We start from the raw sequence: 25,223 nt of genomic DNA on the forward strand, positions 1-25,223 counted from the left end.
GGAGGCTTAAACAAAACAACAGATTTCATCGTCAAAGTCATAGTAAATGGAGGCTAAAACCAAACAATATGTTTCATCGTCAAAGTCATAGTAAATGGAGGCTAAAACAAAACAATATATTTCATCGTCAAAGTCACAGTATATGAAGGCTAAAACAACACAACAGATCTCATCGTCAAAGTCACAGTATATGGAGGCTAAAACAAAACAACAGATTTCATCGTCAAAGTCATAGTAAATGGAGGCTAGAACAAAACAATATGTTTCATCGTCAAAGTCATAGTAAATGGAGGCTAAAACAAAACAATATATTTCATCGTCAAAGTCACAGTATATGGAGGCTAAAACAACAAAACAGATTTCATCGTCAAAGTCACAGTATATGGAGGCTAAAACAAAACTACAGATTTCATCGTCAAAGTCACAGTATATGGAGGCTTAAACAAAACAACAGATTTCATCGTCAAAGTCATAGTAAATGCAGGCTAAAACAAAACAATATATTTCATCGTCAAAGTCACAGTATATGGAGGCTAAAACAACACAACAAATTTCATCGTCAAAGTCACAGTATATGGAGGCTAAAACAAAACAACAGATTTCATCGTCAAAGTCATAGTAAATGGAGGCTAAAACAAAACAATATATTTTATCGTCAAAGTCACAGTATATGAAGGCTAAAACAACACAACAGATTTCATCGTCAAAGTCACAGTATTTGGAGGCTAAAACAAAACAACAGATTTCATCGTCAAAGTCATAGTAAATGGAGGCTAAAACAAAACAATATAATTCATCGTCAATGTCATAGTATATGGAGGCTAAAACAAAACAATATATTTCATCGTCAAAGTCACAGTATATGGAGGCTTAAACAACACAGATTTCATCGTCAAAGTCACAGTATTTGGAGGCTAAAACAAAACAACAGATTTCATCGTCAAAGTCATAGTAAATGGAGGCTAAAACAAAACAATATATTTCATCGTCAAAGTCACAGTATATGAAGGCTAAAACAACACGACAGATTTCATCGTCAAAGTCATAGTAAATGGAGGCTAAAACAAAACAATGTATTTCATCGTCAAAGTCATAGTAAATGGAGGCTAAAACAAAACAATATAATTCATCGTCAAAGTCACAGTATATGAAGGCTAAAACAACACAACAGATTTCATCGTCAAAGTCATAGTAAATGGAGGCTAAAACAAAACAATATGTTTAATCGTCAAAGTCACAGTATATGAAGGCTAAAACAACACAACATATTTCAACGTCAAAGTCACAGTATATGGAGGCTAAAACAAAACAACAGATTTCATCGTCAAAGTCATAGTAAATGGAGGCTAAAACAAAACAACAGATTTCATTGTCAAAGTGACAGTATATGGAGGCTAAAACAAAACAACAGATTTCATTGTCAAAGTCACAGTATGTGGAGGCTAAAACAAAACAACATATTTCATTATCAAATTAAAGTCACAGTATGTAAAGGCTAAAACAAAACAATAGATTTCATCGTGAAAGACACAGTATGTGTAGGCTATAATAAAATATAAGTCAAAAGAATATACTTTACATCACGTCAGCATTAGTCCTCCAAATGGAAAAGTAGAATATTTTCGCGTGATTAATCTTACCGAAAAAATAATACAAACTAGGTTAATTATTGATTTCTATACTTTTTTGAATGCATAGAAAAATAATAATTCTTTATATTGTACGTACCACAATTGGCCTCATCTGATGTGTCGTTACAGTCTGCTTTGAAGTCGCATACATTAGCCTTCTCAATACAATGGCCATCTGAATGGCAGTTAAACTGGGTAGCTGTATTACATGTATGAGGCACAGTGACGGGAGGTGTGTGAGTAGTGCCCCCTGGTGTTACTGGAGGGGTAGGAAGGCTCTCTGCAGCATACTGGCAGTCTGGAGTAAATGATATATCGTCAATGCCAATGTCCCCTAGGTACGAATCTCCAACCTTTGCCTCGAATATCACCTGGAAACTTTGTGTTACATTAATGTTCAGAGCTACTCTTTGCCAATAGGCTCCCTGATTTCCTGACCTAGTGAAAAGTGTTTTAGTTGGTGGACCCGAGTTGTACACTCTGTAGTAGACATTTAGCTGGTTCACATACTGCCCATACATGTAAAAGTAGAAGCGAAGCTGGCATTGGTGCCCGTTTGTTCGGTAGAATGGCTTTGTCATAATCCAAGCCTTCTGGTTGTAACTCCTTTGTGAAGACTCCATGTACAAGTAGTGACCATTCTGGTTCCCTAGGGTATGATCCCACAGTGGCCCCGTATACAATGATGGTGAGCTGCCATTCCACAATAACCAATCAAAGTCATCATCTACGCCATTGATGCCTTGAACCAAGTCGCCGATTCCTCCTTCAAAGTTATACTGTTTATAGGTGTTACAGTTCTGTTCGTCTGATTTGTCTCCACAGTTATCACTGAGGTCACATAAATTGTTACGAGATATACAGACCTTGTTCTGACACCAGAAACGAGTTGTTTGGCTGTTCGGACAACTCTGTACCGGAGGTTTCATCTTACAGTTTAGAAACTTGATGTTGTCTATGGCTGTCACACCATTATATACACTGGTCTTCTTAGAGAAGACAAAGTTGAAAGAGCTAGCGTGTCGCCCAACGCCGACCGTGACCGTATTCCACTGATCTCCCTGAGATGAGGTCTGATGCCAGAGTTTTACCGTCAACCCATTCTCTACCAGGTAAAGGTATAGTGTACCAGGTGTCACCCCGTTCATGTAGTAAGAGAACTGTATCAAACAATCGGTGTTTGAGGACACAAAGGTTGGACTCGCCAGCTGCGCTGTCTTACCGACTGGGTGGCCTCCAGTACCATCCTTGATGTATACATAGTATCCATTTTGGTTTTGGTAGTTGGCGTCTGTACTAGGTGCCATATTCCTGAGGCTTGTTGTTGTTCCTCCACTTCCTCTAGTCCAGTCAAATGTGTCTGGAGATGTCTCACTCCATTTACACATGCCTTGTTCAAATTGACAGGACGAAGTACATTGGTTTTCATCTGAACCGTCGCTGCAGTCATTCTGAAAGTTACAGACCTTGGAGCTGTCAATACAGGACTTATCGCCACATTGGAAGCCATTATTAGGGCAGGGGTTCACGCTAGGTGTGGGTACGGGAGTCGTTTTGGCTCCACACCCTGGTGTAAATGAAACATCATCAATAGCAATATCCCCATGGTAACCTGTTCCTATAACTCCTTCGATAATGACCTGGTATGGTGTGTTGCTGGTCAATGTGACCTCTCGTCGCCTCCAGATATTGCCTTGGTCTGAGGTGATGTTGTCCAGTAACACAAGTCCAGCACTACCTATAGTGTTCATGTAGACGTTCAAGGACCCGACGTCATGGCCGTACATGTGATACCAGAATCGTAGAGCACATGGGGACGTAGGTACGGGTAGATAGTATCCCAGTCTTGCAGTGTCGTTAGGCCTCTGAGGAGAAGAACTCTCTATGTACATGTAATATCCGGATGTGGTACCTGTCGTGTGGTCCTGGGTTGGTCCAGTCAGGAAGGACGACGTTTTACCGCGGTGTCGTTGCCAATCAAATTGGTCATTTGTCAACTGCTGCCAATTACAAGTATTCAGCTCAAAATCACATTGTGCATACCCATCACAAATCTGTGGTGCCTCATCTGTACCATCACAACAGTCATGTTGGAAATCACACTTGAGGTTTTGGGGTACACAGTTTCCTGATCCACAGGTAAACTGTCCTAGTAGACATGAACCTGTCGGGACAGGATAGGAACAACTATTAAATTGTAAGTCATCAACTGCGATAAAGCCTGCCTTTCTGCCATATGTTCGCACTTCTAAGACTATCTGGAAGTCGGAGGCACATACTGGTAGGTTGGTCTGGACATGTGTCCACGTTGAATTAGTTGTAGCTCGTAGTGCTCTGTTATCCATTGACCACAGTTGGCTTTCTGCTCCTCTAGATGTAAGGAAGATTGAAAACGAGCGGAAATTTCCTCCATTTATTTGAAACCACATAGAGAAAGCACAAGTTTTTCCTGACTGGTGATAGAGTGGACTATTCAATCGTGTGACAGCATTAGATGTTGTAGTTGGTACCTCTGCTATGGCGTATGATCCAGCTGATGTCCCGCGGGTGTGGTCCGTACTTGGTCCAGGACGACTGGTAGCACTAGGGTTCATGTTACTCCCTAATGTCCAGTTAAACTGATTGATGTGGTCATTTGTCCAGGAACAGAAATCTCCTGTATCAAAGTCACAGAGCCAGGGACAACTTGCTTCATCACTTCCATCAGAACAGTCCTGTTTAAAGTCACAGAAGGCTGACCATGGTACACACTGGCCGCTGTTACATTGTCGTTTACCTGATCCGCAGGGACCCGCGGTTGTCTGCATATACGGAAGGGTGGCATACTGGACTGCCTTACAGGAGGGAGTAAAAGACACATCGTCAATGGCGATGTCCCCGTGGTAAGAGGTACCTCGTACACCCTCAATGACAACTCGGAAGGCAGAAGAACTAGTCAAGGGAATGTCTGCTCTCATCCATCCATCCGGCTGGGAGCCATTCTTAGTCCATATAAGGTTGAGTGGACCACTTTCAAAACCCTCAGTGTAGACATTCAGGGCATTAACATCAACTCCATGCATGTAGTAGAAAAACCTTATTCTACATGTGCTTTGAGTGTTTGGAGAAAATACAATGCTTTTCAGTCTGGCCTTGTCACCTAAACGTCTTGGTGAGGATGTTTCAATGTAGAAATAATGCCCAGTTGGATTACCATAGGTATGGTCTGTTGATGGTCCAGTTCCTGCTGTTGCCGTTTTTCCTTGTTTCCATGTCCACTGGAAGTCATCAGCGTAGTCTTGTGACCAATTACAAAGGTCACTTTCAAAGTCACATCGTTGAATATAATTTGTGCATTGCTCTTCATCTGAGGCATCACCACAGTCATCGTTAAAGTCACACAAAAGAGACTGGTCTATGCAAGATCCACGTCGACATTGGAATTGATTTGAAGCACATGTAGCATTCCCCCCAAGAGCACAGTTAGCAAACGAGATATCATCGATAGCCATATCACCGGAATTTTGATATTTGACAGACTCAAACACCAAACGATATCCTGGAGTGCGACGGCCTATTTTAATCGTAGCTTTCTGCCACTGTGGACCGTGATCGGCATAAACTGTCCACAACAAAATTCGTCCTGTTGTTGAGCTTGGCAATACGGTAGGGGGTACAAGAAACAATCTCATAATTCCTGTGGTGGTACCCGTCTTGTGATAGTACAAACTTATCTGGCAGGTGTCAGCCAGGTTACCATATGTGTTTGGGGACAAAAGTTCAGCTCTGCCATACGATGATCCCTTAGATGAATCAACAAACATGTAATTTCCAACACGAGAATTGCCATATGTGTGGTCATTTGATGGACCAGATACAGGGGATGGTGTTGATCCATTATGTCGCTCCCACACATAACGTCCAGTGCTGACATCTGACCAGCCACACGGAGAGCCCTCAAAGTTACAGGTACCACACATCAGTTCATCAGATCCGTCTCCACAGTCATCCAAGAAGTCGCAGCGTTGACTGACCAGGATACACTTTTTGTTCGAACACTGCCAGTGACCCAGGCCGCATGGTCCAACAGTTGTAGCAATGCTGGTGCCAGGGCTCCCTGTTGGTACTTGTCCATTAAATGGCACACATTGTGGAGAGAAAGATATATCATCAATAGCAATGTCACTTAAGTAGGAACTTCCAACAGTGGCCTCAATAATTATTTGGAAAGGTGAGTTAGACATAACGGCAACTTCACGTCGGGCGTAATACTCTCCTACTTGTCCCTTGTGACTCCAGATCGATGTCATTGGACCATTGACCTGAGTTCTCATATAGACTGCTAGAGTGTCCACTGTCTGTCCGAACATGAAATAATAGAATCTCATCACACAGTAGGGTGCTGACGGTGTGCCGGTGAAGAATCGACTGGCAATTCTAGCTTTCTGGCCCTGTGTTCGAGGGCGAGATGTCTCAATGTAGAGGTAGTGGCCGCTTGCTGTATTCAAAGTGTGGTCTCTCGCCGGTCCAGTGTTAGTACTTGGAGTTGATCCTGCCCTTAAAGACCAATCAAAGTCATCTCCAGTGAGTTGTGTCCAATCACATATTCCTTGTTCGAAGTTGCACCTGTGATATGCTGTACATGATGTTTCGTCGGTGTTGTCACCACAGTCGTCCGTAAAATCACAAACGCGATTAGAGCTCACACATGATCCCCGTGTGCAGTGGAACTGGTTGTAGCTATTACATGAGCTAATGGTTGATGGAAGAGAACATCCCTGGAATTGGATATCATCTACAGCGATATCCCCAATGGTACTGTATGTCCTCTGTGCAGCCATGTACAGATAGAAACTATTCATTACACGGCCGATAGGCACTATTGCTTGATTCCATCGATTTCCATGATCACCTCTGATGTTCCATAGACGAGTACTGGAGGTACTGCCACCTTCTTTTAAGTACACGGTAAGGGAACCAATGTTATTGCCATACATGTGATACCAAAATGACAACTGACAAGTGCTGGCAGCTTGGCCTAGGACAGGGCTTTGTAAGTTAGCAGAAGTATATGTGTGTCCAGCAACAGGTTCAACATAGAGGTAGTAACCGTTTGGTCCTAAGGTGGTATGATCAGTGGCCGGTCCAGCATTACTAGACAGGGACTGGGCATGTTGGCGTTTCCAGACAAACTGGCTAGGATTGGAAGTGGTATTATTGGTCCATTTACAAGCCCCGTTAGTCTCAAAGTCACAGGAATAACCACAGCTACTCTCATCACTACCGTCACTACAGTCGTTGTTAAAGTCACACACCTCTGAACTGCTGATACACTGGCTGGGGTTATTCTTACAGTGGAATGCACATGTGACTACTGGAGTCGTGGATGGTATCTGGGAACACAATCCTTGGACTACCATGATATCATCGATTGCCATATCGCTGGTCAAGCCATTGCCTACTACTCCCTCGATGACCAGTCTGTAACTTGACGCTGCTGCTGGTATCTGGATCTGAGCCTGTTTCCAGGCATTACCTTGGTTACCCATCATGGTCCATAAGTTGTGTGATGTCTGTCCATTATTCTGCCACATCCATAGGTTGAGGGATCCCATAGCAGCGCCGTACATATTGTAGTAAAACTGGATACACCTCTGTTGAGGTCCAAACATCTGGGACATCAGATAGGCGTTGTCGCCAGCTTGTCGAGGGGACGAAGCTTCTATGTAAATGTACGTTCCGTACCTACTGTTAAGAGTATGATCTACCACTGGCCCCGTGCCTGAGGAAGCCGATGGACCCTTGTTTCTCTGCCAGTCAAATGTATCATTGACCTGGTTGTTGTACCAAGTACAGAATCCTGACTCAAAGTCACAGCTCCCAGGAGGAGGACATGCTCCAGTAGTCATGGAGATGTCGTCAATCGCTATATCACTGTAGAAACTACTTCCAACCACTCCCTCAAACGTCAAGAAGTAATCTGTCTGACTTCTGACAGTGACCTGGCCAAGGTGCCATCGAGGTCCTTGAGGTCCGCTTCTCTTCCATATTGGCTGACCTAGGTTTGTTGTGGATACTGCTCGTTGGTAAACATTGAGTCTTCCTGTAGTTCTACCATTCATACTATACCAGAAGTGGAAACAGGACGCAGTGGTTTTACTGAACCTTGGAGTATCGAGTCGAGCCTTGTCTCCTGGACGACGAGGTCGGGAAGATTCGATGAACATGTAGTGGCCTTCATTGGTACCAAACGTGTGGTCAGTAGGTGGACCGGTATTTGAACTTGAGGTACGTCCTGAATTTAATGTCCAGTCAAACACATCACTCACAGACTGAATATAGCCACAAAGTCCATTTTCAAAATCGCATGTGCCATCTTGAGGACAGTTTCCTCTGTTGACCGATACATCGTCAAGGGCAATATCTCCTGCATAACGAAGACCAGCTACGCCTTCGAATTCTAGCACAGACAGGCCAGTATTCTCTATGTGGACCTGGGCATACTTCCAGTCCATTCCTTGGTCACCAAACCTCGTCCAGACCAAATTAGCAGTGCCGGAAGAATTGGTGTATATATTCAAACGATTAACATTGGCACCATACATGTTGTACCAAAATTTCAGACATATGCCTGGAGAGCTTATTCGTACCATTGGACTAACCAGTCTTGCTGTATCATTGTTGTGTTTGCCCGACACTTCAATGTAAGCATACTGGCCATTTACATTGCGAAGTGTGTGATCAGTGATCGGTCCTGTGTTAGAAGACGTTGTCGAGCCCCTGTGAAGTGACCAATCAAAACTGTCGGATGCATCCTGCCGCCAGTTACAGATACCATGTTCAAAGTCACAATCTAGTGGTGTTCTAGGGTAAGCAGACGGCGAAGGAGACACCGTGATAGGAGCTGGACTTGTGGAAGGCTGAACGCCACATGGAGATCCAGTATAAGCGACATCATCAATGGCGATATCGCCAAGATAACTACCATTGTAGACACCTTCGAAAATGATGTTGAATTCTTGCTGCATTGCTGGAACAGACACAGTAGCTTGCTTCCATATATTTCCCTGGTTACTAGATAGAGACCATTTCAGGCTCTTTGTACGTGCTCCTGTGTACTGAGTGTAAACATTTAAGCTTCCAATACCAGAACCATACATATGGTACCAGAACTTCAGACAACTACCAGTGGTAGGAGTGAGTATGTCACTGACCAGCCAAGCCGTCTGTTGATGGGGACCTCGGTGAGAGGTCTCAATGTACATGTAATACCCAGAGGACGATCCAGTTGTGTGGTCAACACTTGGTCCTGTGGCCTTACTGGTAGTGCCACCACGATCCCTCAGCCAATCAAAGTCATCAACTGTCACTGCATTCGTCCAGCCACACGTGTCTTGTTCAAAATTACAAAATCCTGAAGAAGGACAACTTCCATCAGAGATATACAGATCATCAATGGCTATATCCCCAGTGTAGCCAGAACCTCTAACTCCTTCGAGAAGGATACTGTACGAATGTTGATTAGCACTCAATGTAACTGTTCCTCTTCTCCATATGTTACCTTGATTCCCGTTTCTGGTCCAGATTTGTCGTGGGAATGATCCATTAATCTGTGTATACACGTTGAGGGATCCAATGCTCTGCCCATACATATGATACCAGAAACGCAAACAACGGTTGGTAGATCCACTGTAAAGAGGACTTTTAATGATGGCCCGGTCATTCTGTCGGCGAGGTGCTGAACTTTCAATATAAGCGAAATGTCCTGAGTTTGATCCATATGTGTGGTCAAAAGCTGGACCAGTGCCACTAGAAGCTGTACCGTTACTTCCTATCGACCAATCAAATTCATCGGTAGCCAACTGAGTCCATCCGCAGAAACCAAATTCAAATCCACACCCTCGGCTAGGAGGGCATGGTCCTGCAGTAACTCCGAAGTCATCAAGAGCAATATCACCTTGGTAACCATTGCCGACATAGCCGTAAATAGACAGGTGGTAGTCAGTTGGGCTAATAATAGGACGCTGGGCATGAAGCCACTGGTCTTTCTGTGTACCATTTCTTGAGAAGAAAAGTGTGCGTTTAGCTTGAGTTGTTAGATATATATCCAGGCCTCCTATGGTAGGACCAAACATGTAGTACCAAAAAGACAGACAATGCCCCTGATTATCTGTAGGGGGCAGCGCAGGGCTGTCTAAGATGGCCACCTGACCCTTTCGACGGGGACTGGAAGTCTCAATGTAGATATATGAACCAGATCCTGAGGTATGATCATTGTGGGGTCCAGTTCCAACGCTGTTAGTGGAACCATTTTTACGGCTCCAGTTGAAGTCATCATCTAATGCTTGACTCCAGGAACAGAAATTACTATCGAAGGAGCAGGAAATATTAGGAAGAACAGCATTAGGTTTACAGTTGTCAAAGGTGATGTCGTCAATGGCAATGTCGGCAGTTCTGGAAGCAGAAAATCCGCGAGCAGGAAGCACTTCAAACCTGATCATAGTTCCATTTGTAGAGCCAAGTATTCTGCCTAGGTAAGCAGACCCGCGGTGCCAGCCGGTGCCCTGAGAACCTCGAATGGTGGTAAGTACTTGTTCTGTATTATTGACAAAAGCAGACACAATAAGTGTACCGACGCTAGAACCGTACATGGAGTACCAGAAGTGGATTTCACACGAATTGGATGTGCGTGTTAAAACTGGACTCTGTAGAACAGCTTTGGAGTAAAACACTCCCCTGGTGCCTTCCACATACATATAGTGACCCTGTGTAGTGTTGAGACTGTGGTCAACAGAGGGTCCAGAGGCTGATGCCGTGTTTCCTGCCCCATTGTGAACTGTCCAATTGTATTTGCCTGTGCTGATATCCATCCAGCCACAACTGCCTTTCTCAAAGTTACATGGTCCGCAGAAGCCCTCGTCAGATCCATCTCTACAGTCCTGACTAAAGTCACACACCTTAGTCTGTTTGATGCAGGTCTTGTCACTAGTACATTGGAACATACCTACTCCACAAGGGCTAACAGTCGGTACAGTTGCTGGGATTGTAACACTGTTCGGGAAGTTTTGACCTGACTTCTGACATCCAGCGCTAAACACAGCATCGTCTACACCTATCACACCATAATTTCCCTGACCTCTCACGCCCTCTAAAAGAACTTGGAGATCAGACGTTCCCTGTATTCTGATCATAGCTTTCTCCCAAATATTACCACGGTTTCCACTCCTTGACCAAATCTTTGATAAGTGGTTATTAACATCTCGGAGGTACACATTTAGACTTCCCATAGTTCTGCCATACATGTTGAAGTAGAAAGTAAGGTAACAGTTTGGACTTGAGTGCCAGACCGGACTCATCAGGACTGCATTGTCATTGGGTTTACGAGGGTAAAAGGTCCTGAGGTATAGATAGCCGCCTGCAGCGGTTCCTGTTGTGTGATCAGTTGTAGGTCCAGTTTGGGTTGATAAGGGATATCTTGACCTGTGAATAGCCCAGTCAAATACATCTTGTGTATCTTGTGTCCAGTCACAGAGGTTAGAATCAAATGAACACCTTGAAGTAATGTTTTTACAGGCGATCACCGATTCATCACTGCCATCCCCACAGTCATCAGTGTAATCACAAACCTGACTTTTATCAACACATGCACCTCTAGTACATCGGAACTGAGTCGTTGAGTTACATGTGGCCTGTACTGGTGGAAGAGCACAGTTAATCATAGAGATATCATCGATGGCAATGTCTCCTATAACAGAAAACCTTCTTATGGCTCCAAATTCCACCTGGAAAGGAGAGTTGATGTGGCCGATATCTACAGTCTGCTGAACCCACTGGTTACCATGGTTACCAACTATTTGCCAAAGCGAAGTTCTTCGGCCATTTATATTGAGGTCAACGGAAAGAGTTCCAACATCAGAGCCGTACATGTGATAAAAGAAGGATATTTGACAGCTGGCTGCTGACCGCTGGAGGAGAGGACTAGCAAAGTATGCTCTACTGTTCAATTTGCCATTACTAGCATCTACATACATATAATGACCTCGGGCGTTCCCTAGCGTATGGTCACTGGACGGTCCTGTGTTAGCTGTTTCTGTTCCATTCTGCTGAACACTCCAACGATATGATCCCATACTGTTGTCTGTCCATCCACATAAATTATGTTCAAAGGTACAATTTCCACACAGTGTCTCGTCTGTGCCATCAGAACAGTCAGTGATGAAGTCACACACCTTGGTGGCTGCGATTTGTTGACTACCACAGTTAAAAGGATGAGTAGCGGCGGATGATGCTGAGCAAGGCCCATTGGTAAGGAGGAGGTCGTCTAGGGCAATATCTCCATTCACACCAGCACCAACGATACCTTCAAGTGTCAATGAGTGGTAACGAAGGCTGGTCACATTCACTTGGGCTTGTAACCAACTGGTTCCTTGGTCCCCATTGATGCTGAATATTTTGGTGTGTGTTGTGGATGTATCCAAGTACAGATTTAAATTACCCATCTGTGTCTGTGAGCCGTGCATCAAATACCAGAAAGAGAAGCATGAGGCCCTGGTAGGCCGGAGAAGGCCTGAAGTGAGTCGGGTCTTGTCGCCATTTTTCTGTGGGGCTGAAGCTTCCATGTAAATATACCATCCTGAAATTAAATAAGTACCATAAGATATTTTTGTTAAAATTAGGTATTTCATACACAAGCTAATGAATAAAGCATTGAAGTTTTACACGGAGACTTTGAGTATGTACACATTTTAGCACGTTAACCAGATGATGTCAAGCAGTTTGTATACTTTTGTTTTTGTAAGACATACATATCAAGGCTGTTGAACCCCGTGACCTTAATTGGTGTTCAAGGTCACTATTAATTAGAACAAAGTTTGTACCTGTGTACACTGGTTCTCATATTGGCCAATATCAGCTATTTAAGACACATGGTCATCAGAGGAAAGTTGCTTATTATACATATCTAACTAATGTGATATATGTTGCCTTGAATCATCCCTTTTCATGTGTCTATCATTTTGTATTTGAGAAAATGCTAAAAAGGAATATGTGACATCAGATAGGTGAATAGTTACACAAAGAATGCTGTATCATACATGACATGGCCTTTATATGGACTGACCTTCTCTGGTGCCAAGTGTGTGGTCAACAGTTGGACCAGTCTGGGCACTTGTTGTGTCTCCTTTGTTTCTCAGCCAATCAAAGTCATCTTCAGATCCTTCCACATTAGTCCAAGCGCAGAGATTAGATTCAAAGTTACAGTCTCCAAGTCCAGCACATGGGCCATTCCTTATAGAAATGTCATCAATGGCAATGTCTCCTGTTTGTTGTAGTGTTGTAGCCTCAAACACAACCTAAAAACAAATCCCATACTATATATATATATATAAATATATATAGCTTACAATCATCCACAGACACAACCTGATGACAAAGCCCATAATACATATATATAGCTTACAATCATCCACAAACACAACCTGATGACAAAGCCCATTATACATATATATATAGCTTACAATCATCCACAGACACAACCTGATAACAATGTCCATAATACATATTTATATAACTTACAGTCATCCACAGACACAACCTGAAGACAAAGCCAATTATACATATATATATAGCTTACAATCATCCGCCGACAGCACCTGATGACAAAGCCCATTATACATGTATATATATATAGCTTACAATCATCCACAGACACAACCTGATGACAAAGCCCATAGCACATATATATATAGCTTACAATCATCCACAAACACAACCTGATGACAAAGCGCATAATACATATATACATAGCTTACAGTCATCCTATGCTTACCACAAACACAACCTAGACAAGAAAAACAAAATGAAACATTTTATAGAAAACCAAGAGGGAGGGTGCCGAAACTCATTTTTTCTGCAATTGTTTTATGCATTTATATTTGAGAGTAAAACGTCCCACATTATCTACCACGTGGGATATTTTTGTTTCTATCTTTGAAATCTCAAAATAATAGTTAAAAGTCGTTAGAACTACGGCAACTCATATATCTAATTGTAGATATTTTCCTTACGGAGAAATGCGTGATATTTAATGAGTATTTTATATTTTGTCAATAACCTTGCAGTCAAAAGTGAGCAATATATCGTGAATGGTGAGTATCGGACACAATTCCGAGAATTCAATATTCAGTAAATCTTTCAAGTTTCTCGAATTGGACGTGGAGACGCCTGCTTGTCTAAAAAGATTTTCACAAACTCAAAACCTATTTTCAGATGTGATTTAAAAAAAATCAATTCAAGTTAATACAATTAAAACATGATACTTCAATACATGAACTATTAATAAATTATGGTTTTATGTTAAATCTACTATACCTATTTATATAGATAAACTATAAGTGATAAAATTATGTTAAATTTATTATAACTATTTATATAGATAAACTTTAAGTGAAAATGTTATGTTAAATTTATTATAACTATCTATATAAATGGACTATAAATGATAATACTTTGTTCAATTCATTATACCTATCTATATAGATAAATTATAATAAGTGATAATAGCATGAAAAAGTTGTTATACCTATTTATATAGATGAACTATAACAAATGGTAATATTATGTTAAATTCATTATACCTATTTATATTGCCACTACACAGTTGTTTCGTTACTACTCAACCCGATGTATGCTAATGTCTAAGTTGATGAAATATTAAAACTTGATTTTGATACGAATTGAGGAGTTCTATTAGCCTTTATATATATACAAAGATTTATCAATGGGACTATTTGATTCAATGTTACTGTTTAGTTTGTAACGTGCATAGCAACAACCGGAACCGACCGGAACTCACTGGAAGAGCACGCTAATCATCCGTTGTTGCATCAAATGATATTTTCCTCTATACAGACATACAAATTTTATTTTGATCTTGTATTTCATATATTTTTTCTTTTTTATAATGTAAAAAGGTAAATTTTAATATGAACATTGGTTGTCATATTATTGACATGCATTAGTATTAATATAAATTGCGTGTTCGATCATAGTTCTCATGGTACGCGTTAAACATGCATAGGTATGCAACAGCACACCAATGCATGTAACAAATATGAAAACCGATTCCTCAGTTTGAGAAGGATATACAAACTCTTCCGTTTTTGACACAGGTATGAATGATTGATACCTGAATTAACCCTTACCTGGAATGGCGAGTTGCTGTTGAGTGTTGCCTGAGCAACTCTCCACAAGTTTCCTTGATTGCGAGACCTTGACCATATGGCAGGTTTTAGTTGACCCTGTGAGAAGAGACGAACAGCCAGGGATCCTGTGCCACTTCCATACATATGGTAATACCAGGTCAAACACTGACCAGATGTGGCCGGATAAGATGGACTCAGCAATCTGGCCTTGTCTCCGGCCACCCGTGGGGCAGATGATTCAATGTACATATAGTAACCTGGTGAATAGAACAAAGTCCTCGACAGATTAGATCTGATTCCAATAATAACTGAACCATTCTGTACGGCATTTATATTTCTATGTGATATGATAAATGTCATCCTTTTGGTTTACACACAGCACAAATGTTACCAAAACTAGAACTGTCAGTCAATGGCTAGATCGTTTATTTCAAACCATGATAATCAAATGTTTGTCATTATGTTTCCAAGGTAACCGATCGTGACGTGTTGACTTATACATATCCATATGCGTTGTTATCCTACTGTCCTTCTCAACACGTTTTTTGATTCATCAAAATAGATGAAAAAAGATGTCTGGATATGGTTGTGACCAATAAGTGAATATAGTTGGCAGCTCCTAATTACTTCCACATTATAGTGAGAGTGTGAAGAGCAAACTAACCTTCGCTTGTGCCATATGTGTGGTCTGCCTGTGGACCCGTCCTTACTGTGGATGTAGAACCTGACGTCCTTACCCAATCAAACGTATCAGTGTTGTCTTGGGAATATTGGCAGATGTCAGAGGACTGGAAATCACATGTATCTGAAGAAAGGTCAACCAGAAAGTATACATTATGTAGAATCTAACATTCAGTTTAAAAACGCTTTACGAAAATAACTGGGATGTATATGATAGAATCAAATCGCGTTTTAGCGGGTGGTATATATATAGTAGCAAAACCATTTTAACTCGATTGCACACACAATTGATATCATATCCTGTTCATAACATATACGAAGGCTGAACTGTATCAAGTCATAAATAATATCAACATTTATTGACCTGATAAACTGATCAAATTGGAGTGTGATGGAAAATAAACTAGAATGAGGTAATCAGATTAACAAAGCCTTATTAGAAGTTGGACATGGTCCTCAGAATAGCAAAGCCTTACTTGAGGTTGGACATGGTCCATCATTGACTGAAATGTCATCAATAGCAATGTCTCCCTGGTAACCATTTCCTACAACGCCTTCAATGATAACCTAAGATGAAAAAAATAAGATAATCTTTAAAACAAATATTCAGGAAGTCAGTAAGTATATATCAAAACTAGTTATGTCTCAAATTATCGTCCAGAAATGAAAATTTGTCAAACTATTTTTCGCAACAGTGACCTTTTGACCCCCAATTCAATCCCAAGCTAAGTTTTCTCCTATGTAATCATTGTATGAAGTCTGAACAAATTATTGACGTGTGCTCAAGTTATTATTCCGAAAATAAAATTCGTGAAACAAGCTATTTTAGGTAACAGTGACCTTTGTAGATGACAATTCAATCTCAAGCTGTATTTTTGATTGTGTGAAATTTGATAAAAATCCGTTGATCCGCTCACCTGCATACACGTACATTTACCCGTACACTTGCTCATCCGCTCACTTGCATACATGTACACTTACCTGCACACTTGCTTGTTGTGATGGATTGGCCAGAGTCTCAGGTGTTAAGTACACTGATGCAAACTTCCAGTAGTTACCCTGGTAGCCAATTTTGGTCCATACTGGATTACCCATGTTACCACCTGGTGAATACAGATTTAAAGAAGCTTTATAAAACAACGACATATTTTAAATGCATTTAAATTGCATTAATAATATCAAAATTATGAAATGAACATTACATATTAACCCAGTGAAATAGCATTGATTGGAATCATAAGCGTTTTCAATTGTATCTAAATTGTTTGTTTCATATAGTTCTCCATATGATGTTTTTTTTCAAATTATTGAAAGGATTAATTTCCGTCATATTCCATAAGTATCCCTGTATCTTCAATTTTCTTCACCTTGTTTAGCGTAAATGTTAAGCTTGTACACATCAGCACCAAACATGTGATACCAGAACTTGAAGCACTTTCCACTTGTCATCAGTACCATACTCTGACTTATCAAGCGAGCGGTGTCATTCCTATGGCGCCCGGACGACTCAATGTAGGTGTAATACCCTGTTTGTAAATTGAAAAAAAAGTATGTTCTGTTAAACTGTTTTCATTATTCTGAATTTATAATCATGGTTGCAAGGGAATGGGTTAAACTGCTATCAATCAGGTAGGATTTGCCGAATATTTACATCCCAATTCTGCTTTCTCTTTGACGTGCGAAAACTACATATGTGAATACTGTGAACTGTGGTATGGTCAGTATACCTACCATTGGTACTCCCTGTGGTATGGTCAGTATACCTACCATTGGTACTCCCTGTGGTATGGTCAGTATACCTACCATTGGTACTCCCTGTGGTATGGTCAGTATACCTACCATTGGTACTCCCTGTGGTATGGTCAGTATACCTACCATTGGTACTCCATGTGTAGTATGGTCAGTATACCTACCATTGGTACTCCCTGTGGTATGGTCAGTATACCTACCATTGGTACTCCCTGTGGTATGGTCAATATACCTACCATTGGTACTCCCTGTGGTATGGTCAGTATACCTACCATTGGTACTCCCTGTGGTATGGTCAGAATACCTACCATTGGTACTCCCTGTGGTATGGTCAGAATACCTACCATTGGTACTCCCTGTGGTATGGTCAGAATACCTACCATTGGTACTCCCTGTGGTATGGTCAGTATACCTACCATTGGTACTCCCTGTGGTATGGTCAGTATACCTACCATTGGTACTCCCTGTGGTATGGTCAGAATACCTACCATTGGTACTCCCTGTGGTATGGTCAGTATACCTACCATTGGTACTCCCTGTAGTATGGTCAGTATACCTACCATTGGTACTCCCTGTGTATGGTCAGAATACCTACCATTGGTACTCCCTGTGGTATGGTCAGTATACCTACCATTGGTACTCCTGTAGTATGGTCAGTATACCTACCATTGGTACTCCCTGTAGTATGGTCAGTATACCTACCATTGGTACTCCCTGTGTATGGTCAGTATACCTACCATTGGTACTCCCTGTGGTATGGTCAGTATACCTACCATTGGTACTCCTTGTGGTATGGTCAGTATACCTACCATTGGTACTCCCCATTGTACTCCTGTAGTATGGTCAGTATACCTACCATTGGTACTCTCCTGTACTCCGTAGTATGGTCAGTATACCTACCATTGGTACTCCCTGTAGTATGGTCAGTATACCTACCATTGGTACTCCCTGTGGTATGGTCAGTATACCTACCATTGGTACTCCCTGTGGTATGGTCAGTATACCTACCATTGGTACTCCCTGTGGTATGGTCAGTATACCTACCATTGGTACTCCCTGTGGTATGGTCAGTATACCTACCATTGGTACTCCCTGTGGTATGATCAGTATACCTACCATTGGTACTCCCTGTGGTATGGTCAGTATACCTACCATTGGTACTCCCTGTGGTATGGTCAGTATACCTACCATTGGTACTCCCACCATTGGTACTCCCTGTAGTATGATCAGTATACCTACCATTGGTACTCCCTGTGGTATGGTCAGTATACCTACCATTGGTACTCCCTGTAGTATGGTCAGTATACCTACCATTGGTACTCCCTGTAGTATGGTCAGTATACCTACCATTGGTACTCCCTGTAGTATGGTCAGTATACCTACCATTGGTACTCCCTGTGGTATGGTCAGTATACCTACCATTGGTACTCCCTGTAGTATGGTCAGTATACCTACCATTGGTACTCCCTGTAGTATGGTCAGTATACCTACCATTGGTACTACTCCCTGTGGTATGGTCAGTATACCTACCATTGGTACTCCCTGTGTATGGTCAGTATACCTACCATTGGTACTCCTGTGTATGGTCAGTATACCTACCATTGGTACTCCCTGTAGTATGGTCAGTATACCTACCATTGGTACTCCCTGTGGTATGGTCAGTATACCTACCATTGGTACTCCCTGTGGTATGGTCAGTATACCTACCATTGGTACTCCCTGTGGTATGGTCAGTATACCTACCATTGGTACTCCCTGTGGTATGGTCAGTATACCTACCATTGGTACTCCCTGTGGTATGGTCAGTATACCTACCATTGGTACTCCCTGTGGTATGGTCAGTATACCTACCATTGGTACTCCCTGTAGTATGGTCAGTATACCTACCATTGGTACCATTGGTACTCCCTGTAGTATGATCAGTATACCTACCATTGGTACTCCCTGTGGTATGGTCAGTATACTTACCATTGGAACTCCCTGTGGTATGATCAGTATACCTACCATTGGTACTCCCTGTGGTATGATCAGTATACCTACCATTGGTACTCCCTGTGGTATGGTCAGTATACCTACCATTGGTACTCCCTGTGGTATGATCAGTATACCTACCATTGGTACTCCCTGTGGTATGATCAGTATACCTACCATTGGTACTCCCTGTGGTATGATCAGTATACCTACCATTGGTACTCCCTGTGGTATGGTCAGTATACCTACCATTGGTACTCCCTGTGGTATGGTCAGTATACCTACCATTGGTACTCCCTGTGGTATGGTCAGAATACCTACCATTGGTACTCCCTGTAGTATGGTCAGTATACCTACCATTGGTACTCCCTGTGGTATGGTCAGTATACCTACCATTGGTACTCCCTGTGGTATGGTCAGTATACCTACCATTGGTACTCCCTGTGGTATGGTCAGTATACCTACCATTGGTACTCCCTGTGGTATGGTCAGTATACCTACCATTGGTACTCCCTGTGGTATGGTCAGTATACCTACCATTGGTACTCCCTGTGGTATGGTCAGTATACCTACCATTGGTACTTCCTGTGGTATGGTCAGTATACCTACCATTGGTACTCCCTGTGGTATGGTCAGTATACCTACCATTGGTACTCCCTGTGGTATGGTCAGTATACCTACCATTGGTACTCCCTGTGGTATGGTCAGAATACCTACCATTGGTACTCCCTGTGGTATGGTCAGAATACCTACCATTGGTACTCCCTGTGGAATAGTCAGAATACCTACCATTGGTACTCCCTGTGGTATGGTCAGTATACCTACCATTGGTACTCCCTGTGGTATGGTCAGTATACCTACCATTGGTACTCCCTGTGGTATGGTCAGTATACCTACCATTGGTACTCCCTGTGGTATGGTCAGAATACCTACCATTGGTACTCCCTGTGGTATGGTCAGAATACCTACCATTGGTACTCCCTGTGGTATGGTCAGTATACCTACCATTGGTACTCCCTGTGGTATGGTCAGTATACCTACCATTGGTACTCCCTGTGGTATGGTCAGTATACCTACCATTGGTACTCCCTGTGGTATGGTCAGTATACCTACCATTGGTACTCCCTGTGGTATGGTCAGTATACCTACCATTGGTACTCCCTGTGGTATGGTCAGTATACCTACCATTGGTACTCCCTGTGGTATGGTCAGAATACCTACCAGTGGTACTCCCTGTGGTATGGACAGTATACCTACCATTGGTACTCCATGTGGTATGGTCAGTATACCTACCATTGGTACTCCCTGTGGTATGGTCAGTATACCTACCATTGGTACTCCCTGTGGTATGGTCAGAATACCTACCAGTGGTACTCCCTGTGGTATGGTCAGTATACCTACCATTGGTACTCCCAGTGGTATGGTCAGAATACCTACCATTGGTACTCCCTGTAGTATGGTCAGTATACCTACCATTGGTACTCCCTGTGGTATGGTCAGTATACCTACCATTGGTACTCCCTGTAGTATGGTCAGTATACCTACCAGTGGTACTCCCTGTAGTATGGTCAGTATACCTACCATTGGTACTTCCTGTGGTATGGTCAGTATACCTACCATTGGTACTCCCTGTGGTATGGTCAGTATACCTACCATTGGTACTCCCTGTGGTATGGTCAGTATACCTACCATTGGTACTCCCTGTGGTATGGTCAGTATACCTACCATTGGTACTCCCTGTGGTATGGTCAGTATACCTACCATTGGTACTCCCTGTGGTATGGTCAGAATACCTACCATTGGTACTCCCTGTAGTATGGTCAGTATACCTACCATTGGTACTCCATGTGGTATGGTCAGTATACCTACCATTGGTACTCCCTGTGGTATGGTCAGTATACCTACCATTGGTACTCCCTGTGGTATGGTCAGAATACCTACCATTGGTACTCCCTGTGGTATGGTCAGTATACCTACCATTGGTACTCCCTGTGGTATGGTCAGTATACCTACCATTGGTACTCCCTGTGGTATGGTCAGTATACCTACCATTGGTACTCCCTGTGGTATGGTCAGTATACCTACCATTGGTACTCCCTGTGGTATGGTCAGTATACCTACCATTGGTACTCCCTGTGGTATGGTCAGTATACCTACCATTGGTACTCCCTGTGGTTTGATCAGTATACCTACCATTGGTACTCCCTGTGGTATGGTCAGAATACCTACCAGTGGTACTCCCTGTGGTATGGACAGTATACCTACCATTGGTACTCCATGTGGTATGGTCAGTATACCTACCATTGGTACTCCCTGTGGTATGGTCAGTATACCTACCATTGGTACTCCCTGTGGTATGGTCAGTATACCTACCATTGGTACTCCCTGTGGTATGGTCAGTATACCTACCATTGGTACTCCCTGTGGTATGGTCAGTATACCTACCATTGGTACTCCCTGTGGTATGGTCAGTATACCTACCATTGGTACTCCCTGTGGTATGGTCAGTATACCTACCATTGGTACTCCCTGTGGTATGGTCAGTATACCTACCATTGGTACTCCCTGTGGTATGGTCAGTATACCTTCCATTGGTACTCCCTGTGGTATAGTCAGTATACCTACCATTGGTACTCCCTGTGGTATGGTCAGTATACCTACCATTGGTACTCCCTGTAGTATGGTCAGTATACTTACCATTGGAACTCCCTGTGGTATGATCAGCAGAAGGACCTGTACCAAATGATGTTGTATGGCCTTGGTGGAGTGTCCACTCAAATATATCGGATTGATCCTGGGTCCATGTACAGAGAGTATTCAGGTCAAAGGTACAATCATACGTCGTCGGAGCTAAAAAGATCAGTAAGTTTGGTAAAAACTAATAAGCTTCTATCCTATGAAATAAGGAAGTTCAAGAATAATGAACCTAAATTCTGGCTCTTCTCCAAACGTAACACATTTTCAAAATGGCAGCCGAATGAGTAATTTCTAAATCCTTTATTAGAAATTAATGATAGTTCATGTTCACATGGTATTGAAAACTGAATATTTTGAAGAAAAAAATCCACGCCTGAATGTGTTTATTATAGCCAGGTTCCACTGAATATCCATGTACACTTACGGTAAGAGACAGTACTAGCTAGGGCAGTAGTGGGCACTGTTGTTGTCTGGTCACTACAACGTCCTGGATTCAGAGCAATGTCGTCAAGAGCCATATCGCCTTCAAAACCTGTCCCGACCTCTCCATCAAATGTCACCTGAAAAACAAGACAATTCTGAGGATTGTAGTCCCAAAACAACTGATAGGTACTTTAAGATAGGGTCAAAATGAAGACATAAAATATGTTTTTTTTCAATGCCCATTAAGAACATATTTCACCCATGTGATACTGTTCCATTGAAACAAAGCAAAGGAGAAAACGCCAGACTTTCAGATTATAATTGTTACGAAGCAATCTAGCGTCAAATATACATGTTCTGCTATGTAATATAACTAGACATTTATCAACTAACTAGTCTAAGAGTTGTCAAATGGATTCTGCCTTGTGGTGTTTTACCTTATCAAGTATGGTGTAATATATTGATGTAGAAGACTGACCTACCTGATAGCTAACAGCACTACTTAGATCCACCTTTGCTTGTCTCCAAACATTGCCTTGGTTGTGAGTGGCATTCCAAACTAGTAACGTTCCATTGGATGTGGGTTGATACACACGAAGGACACCAACATCTAATTAAGATAACAGATTCCATAATTAATTAATTCTCATCATTAAAAGTATGTCTGTTAGACAGTGTATATATTCATTAAGTACAATCTTACACAACAAAAAACAACGCCACACACGTACCCTTTCCATACATGTGGTACCAGAAACTCAGACAGGATGCAAAAGTCTTCGGGAAATATTGACTGTACAGCCAGGCTCGATCACCAGCATTTCGTCCATTGGCCCTCACCAACATGTAGAAACCTGCAACAGTATATTTTATAGTGGAAGTGTCCAGTATTAACATTTGATAAAATACTTCAAATAATTTCATTTTGTTATAATATTCACATCAGAGACAATAAATAAAAAAATTAACAAACAAAACATCAGCCTTAATAGTCTTACCTTGGTCAGAGTTTGTAGTATGATCTACTGAAGGTCCTGTGTTTCGAGTGATTGTTCCACCTGCAGACCTCAGCCAATCAAACTGATCACCAGTACGTGTATTTCCATACCCACATGTGTCCAGCTCAAAGTCACACGTCCCAACAGGCTTACAATTTCCAGCAGTTATTCTTATATCATCAACAGCAATGTCGCCCGCGTAACCATTACCACGAACTCCTTCCAAAATGATCTGGAAAATAGACATTCAATATTACAGAAACATGTCAATCTTATATTTGAGTTGCATAAAATGTGTTTCTTTGCTTAAATTTCTACCCAATTATTGCCCAAAAACCATACACATACCTTATAGTCAATAGATTGTGACAGCTGCACTGTGGCATATAGCCATAGATTCACTTGGCTGTGTGTCCTGCTAAAGACTCTAGACTTTGGTGCTCCACTGCTCGGCTGGACGTACACATTTAGGGTACCTACATTTTGTCCGTACATATGGTACCAGAAGTGAAGACATTCTGATGATCCAAGAGGTGTAAAGTTAGGACTGATCAAACGAGCTTTGTTACCCATCACAAGTGGTGAGGATGCTTCTGTGTAGATATAGTAACCTAAAAAACAAAGGTATTGCACAAGTGGTGAGGAAGCCTCTGTGTAGATATAGTAACCTTAAAAAACAAAGGTAATACACAAGTGGTGAGAAGGTCTCTGTGTAGATATATTAACCTTAAAAAACAAAGGTAATACACAAGTGGTGAGGAGGTCTTCTGTGTAGATATATTAACCTTAAAAAACAAAGGTAATACACAAGTGGTGAGGCGGTCTCTGTGTAGATATATTAACCTTAAAAAACAAAGGTAATACACAAGTGGTGAGGAGGTCTCTGTGTAGATATATTAACCTTAAAAAACAAAGGTAATGCACAAGTGGTGAGGAGGTCTCTGTGTAGATATATTAACCTTAAAAAACAAAGGTAATACACAAGTGGTGAGGCGGTCTCTGTGTAGATATATTAACCTTAAAAAACAAAGGTAATACACAAGTGGTGAGGCGGTCTCTGTGTAGATATATTAACCTTAAAAAACAAAGGTAATGCACAAGTGGTGAGGAGGTCTCTGTGTAGATATATTAACCTTAAAAAACAAAGGTAATGCACAAGTGGTGAGGAGGTCTCTGTGTAGATATATTAACCTTAAAAAACAAAGGTAATGCACAAGTGGTGAGGAGGTCTCTGTGTAGATATATTAACCTTAAAAAACAAAGGTAATACACAAGTGGTGAGGAGGTCTCTGTGTAGATATATTAACCTTAAAAGACAAAGGTAATGCACAAGTGGTGAGAGGGCGGTCTCTGTGTAGATATATTAACCTTAAAAAACAAAGGTAATGCACAAGTGGTGAGGAGGTCTCTGTGTAGATATATTAACCTTAAAAAACAAAGGTAATACACAAGTGGTGAGGCGGTCTCTGTGTGTAGATATATTAACCTTAAAAAACAAAGGTAATACACAAGTGGTGAGGAGGTCTCTGTGTAGATATATTAACCTTAAAAACGCAGGTAATGCACAAGTGGTGAGGAGGTCTCTGTGTAGATATATTAACCTTAAAAAACAAAGGTAATACACAAGTGGTGAGGCGGTCTCTGTGTAGATATATTAACCTTAAAAAACAAAGGTTATACACAAGTGGTGAGGCGGTCTCTGTGTAGATATATTAACCTTAAAAAACAAAGGAATGCACAAGTGGTGAGGAGGTCTCTGTGTAGATATTTTAACCTTAAAAAACAAAGGTAATGCACAATTGGTGAGGAGGTCTCTGTGTAGATATATTAACCTTAAAAAACAAAGGTAATGCACAAGTGGTGAGGAGGTCTCTGTGTAGATATTTTAACCT

At 41.7% G+C, this 25,223-nt stretch overlaps 1 protein-coding gene across 1 annotated transcript in view; it reads right to left on the reverse strand.

The window, feature by feature from the left end:
• Positions 1–25,223, reverse strand: part of LOC138329562 (MAM and LDL-receptor class A domain-containing protein 2-like) — a 112,874-nt gene that overhangs the window by 13,653 nt on the left and 73,998 nt on the right. The window contains exons 104-116 of the mRNA XM_069276637.1: positions 23,680–23,942; positions 23,332–23,563; positions 23,065–23,187; positions 22,816–22,943; positions 22,335–22,470; positions 21,911–22,063; positions 16,861–17,019; positions 16,475–16,596; positions 15,970–16,060; positions 15,477–15,617; positions 14,813–15,069; positions 12,730–12,961; positions 1,729–12,243 (exon numbers count right to left, since the gene is read on the reverse strand). Of these exons, the coding sequence (XP_069132738.1) occupies positions 1,729–12,243; positions 12,730–12,961; positions 14,813–15,069; positions 15,477–15,617; positions 15,970–16,060; positions 16,475–16,596; positions 16,861–17,019; positions 21,911–22,063; positions 22,335–22,470; positions 22,816–22,943; positions 23,065–23,187; positions 23,332–23,563; positions 23,680–23,942 (12,552 nt within the window). The remainder of the gene's footprint in view (positions 1–1,728; positions 12,244–12,729; positions 12,962–14,812; positions 15,070–15,476; positions 15,618–15,969; positions 16,061–16,474; positions 16,597–16,860; positions 17,020–21,910; positions 22,064–22,334; positions 22,471–22,815; positions 22,944–23,064; positions 23,188–23,331; positions 23,564–23,679; positions 23,943–25,223) is intronic.

The sequence above is a fragment of the Argopecten irradians genome, chromosome 8 (genome assembly GCF_041381155.1).
Source record: "Argopecten irradians isolate NY chromosome 8, Ai_NY, whole genome shotgun sequence".
Classification (NCBI taxonomy): domain Eukaryota; kingdom Metazoa; phylum Mollusca; class Bivalvia; order Pectinida; family Pectinidae; genus Argopecten; species Argopecten irradians.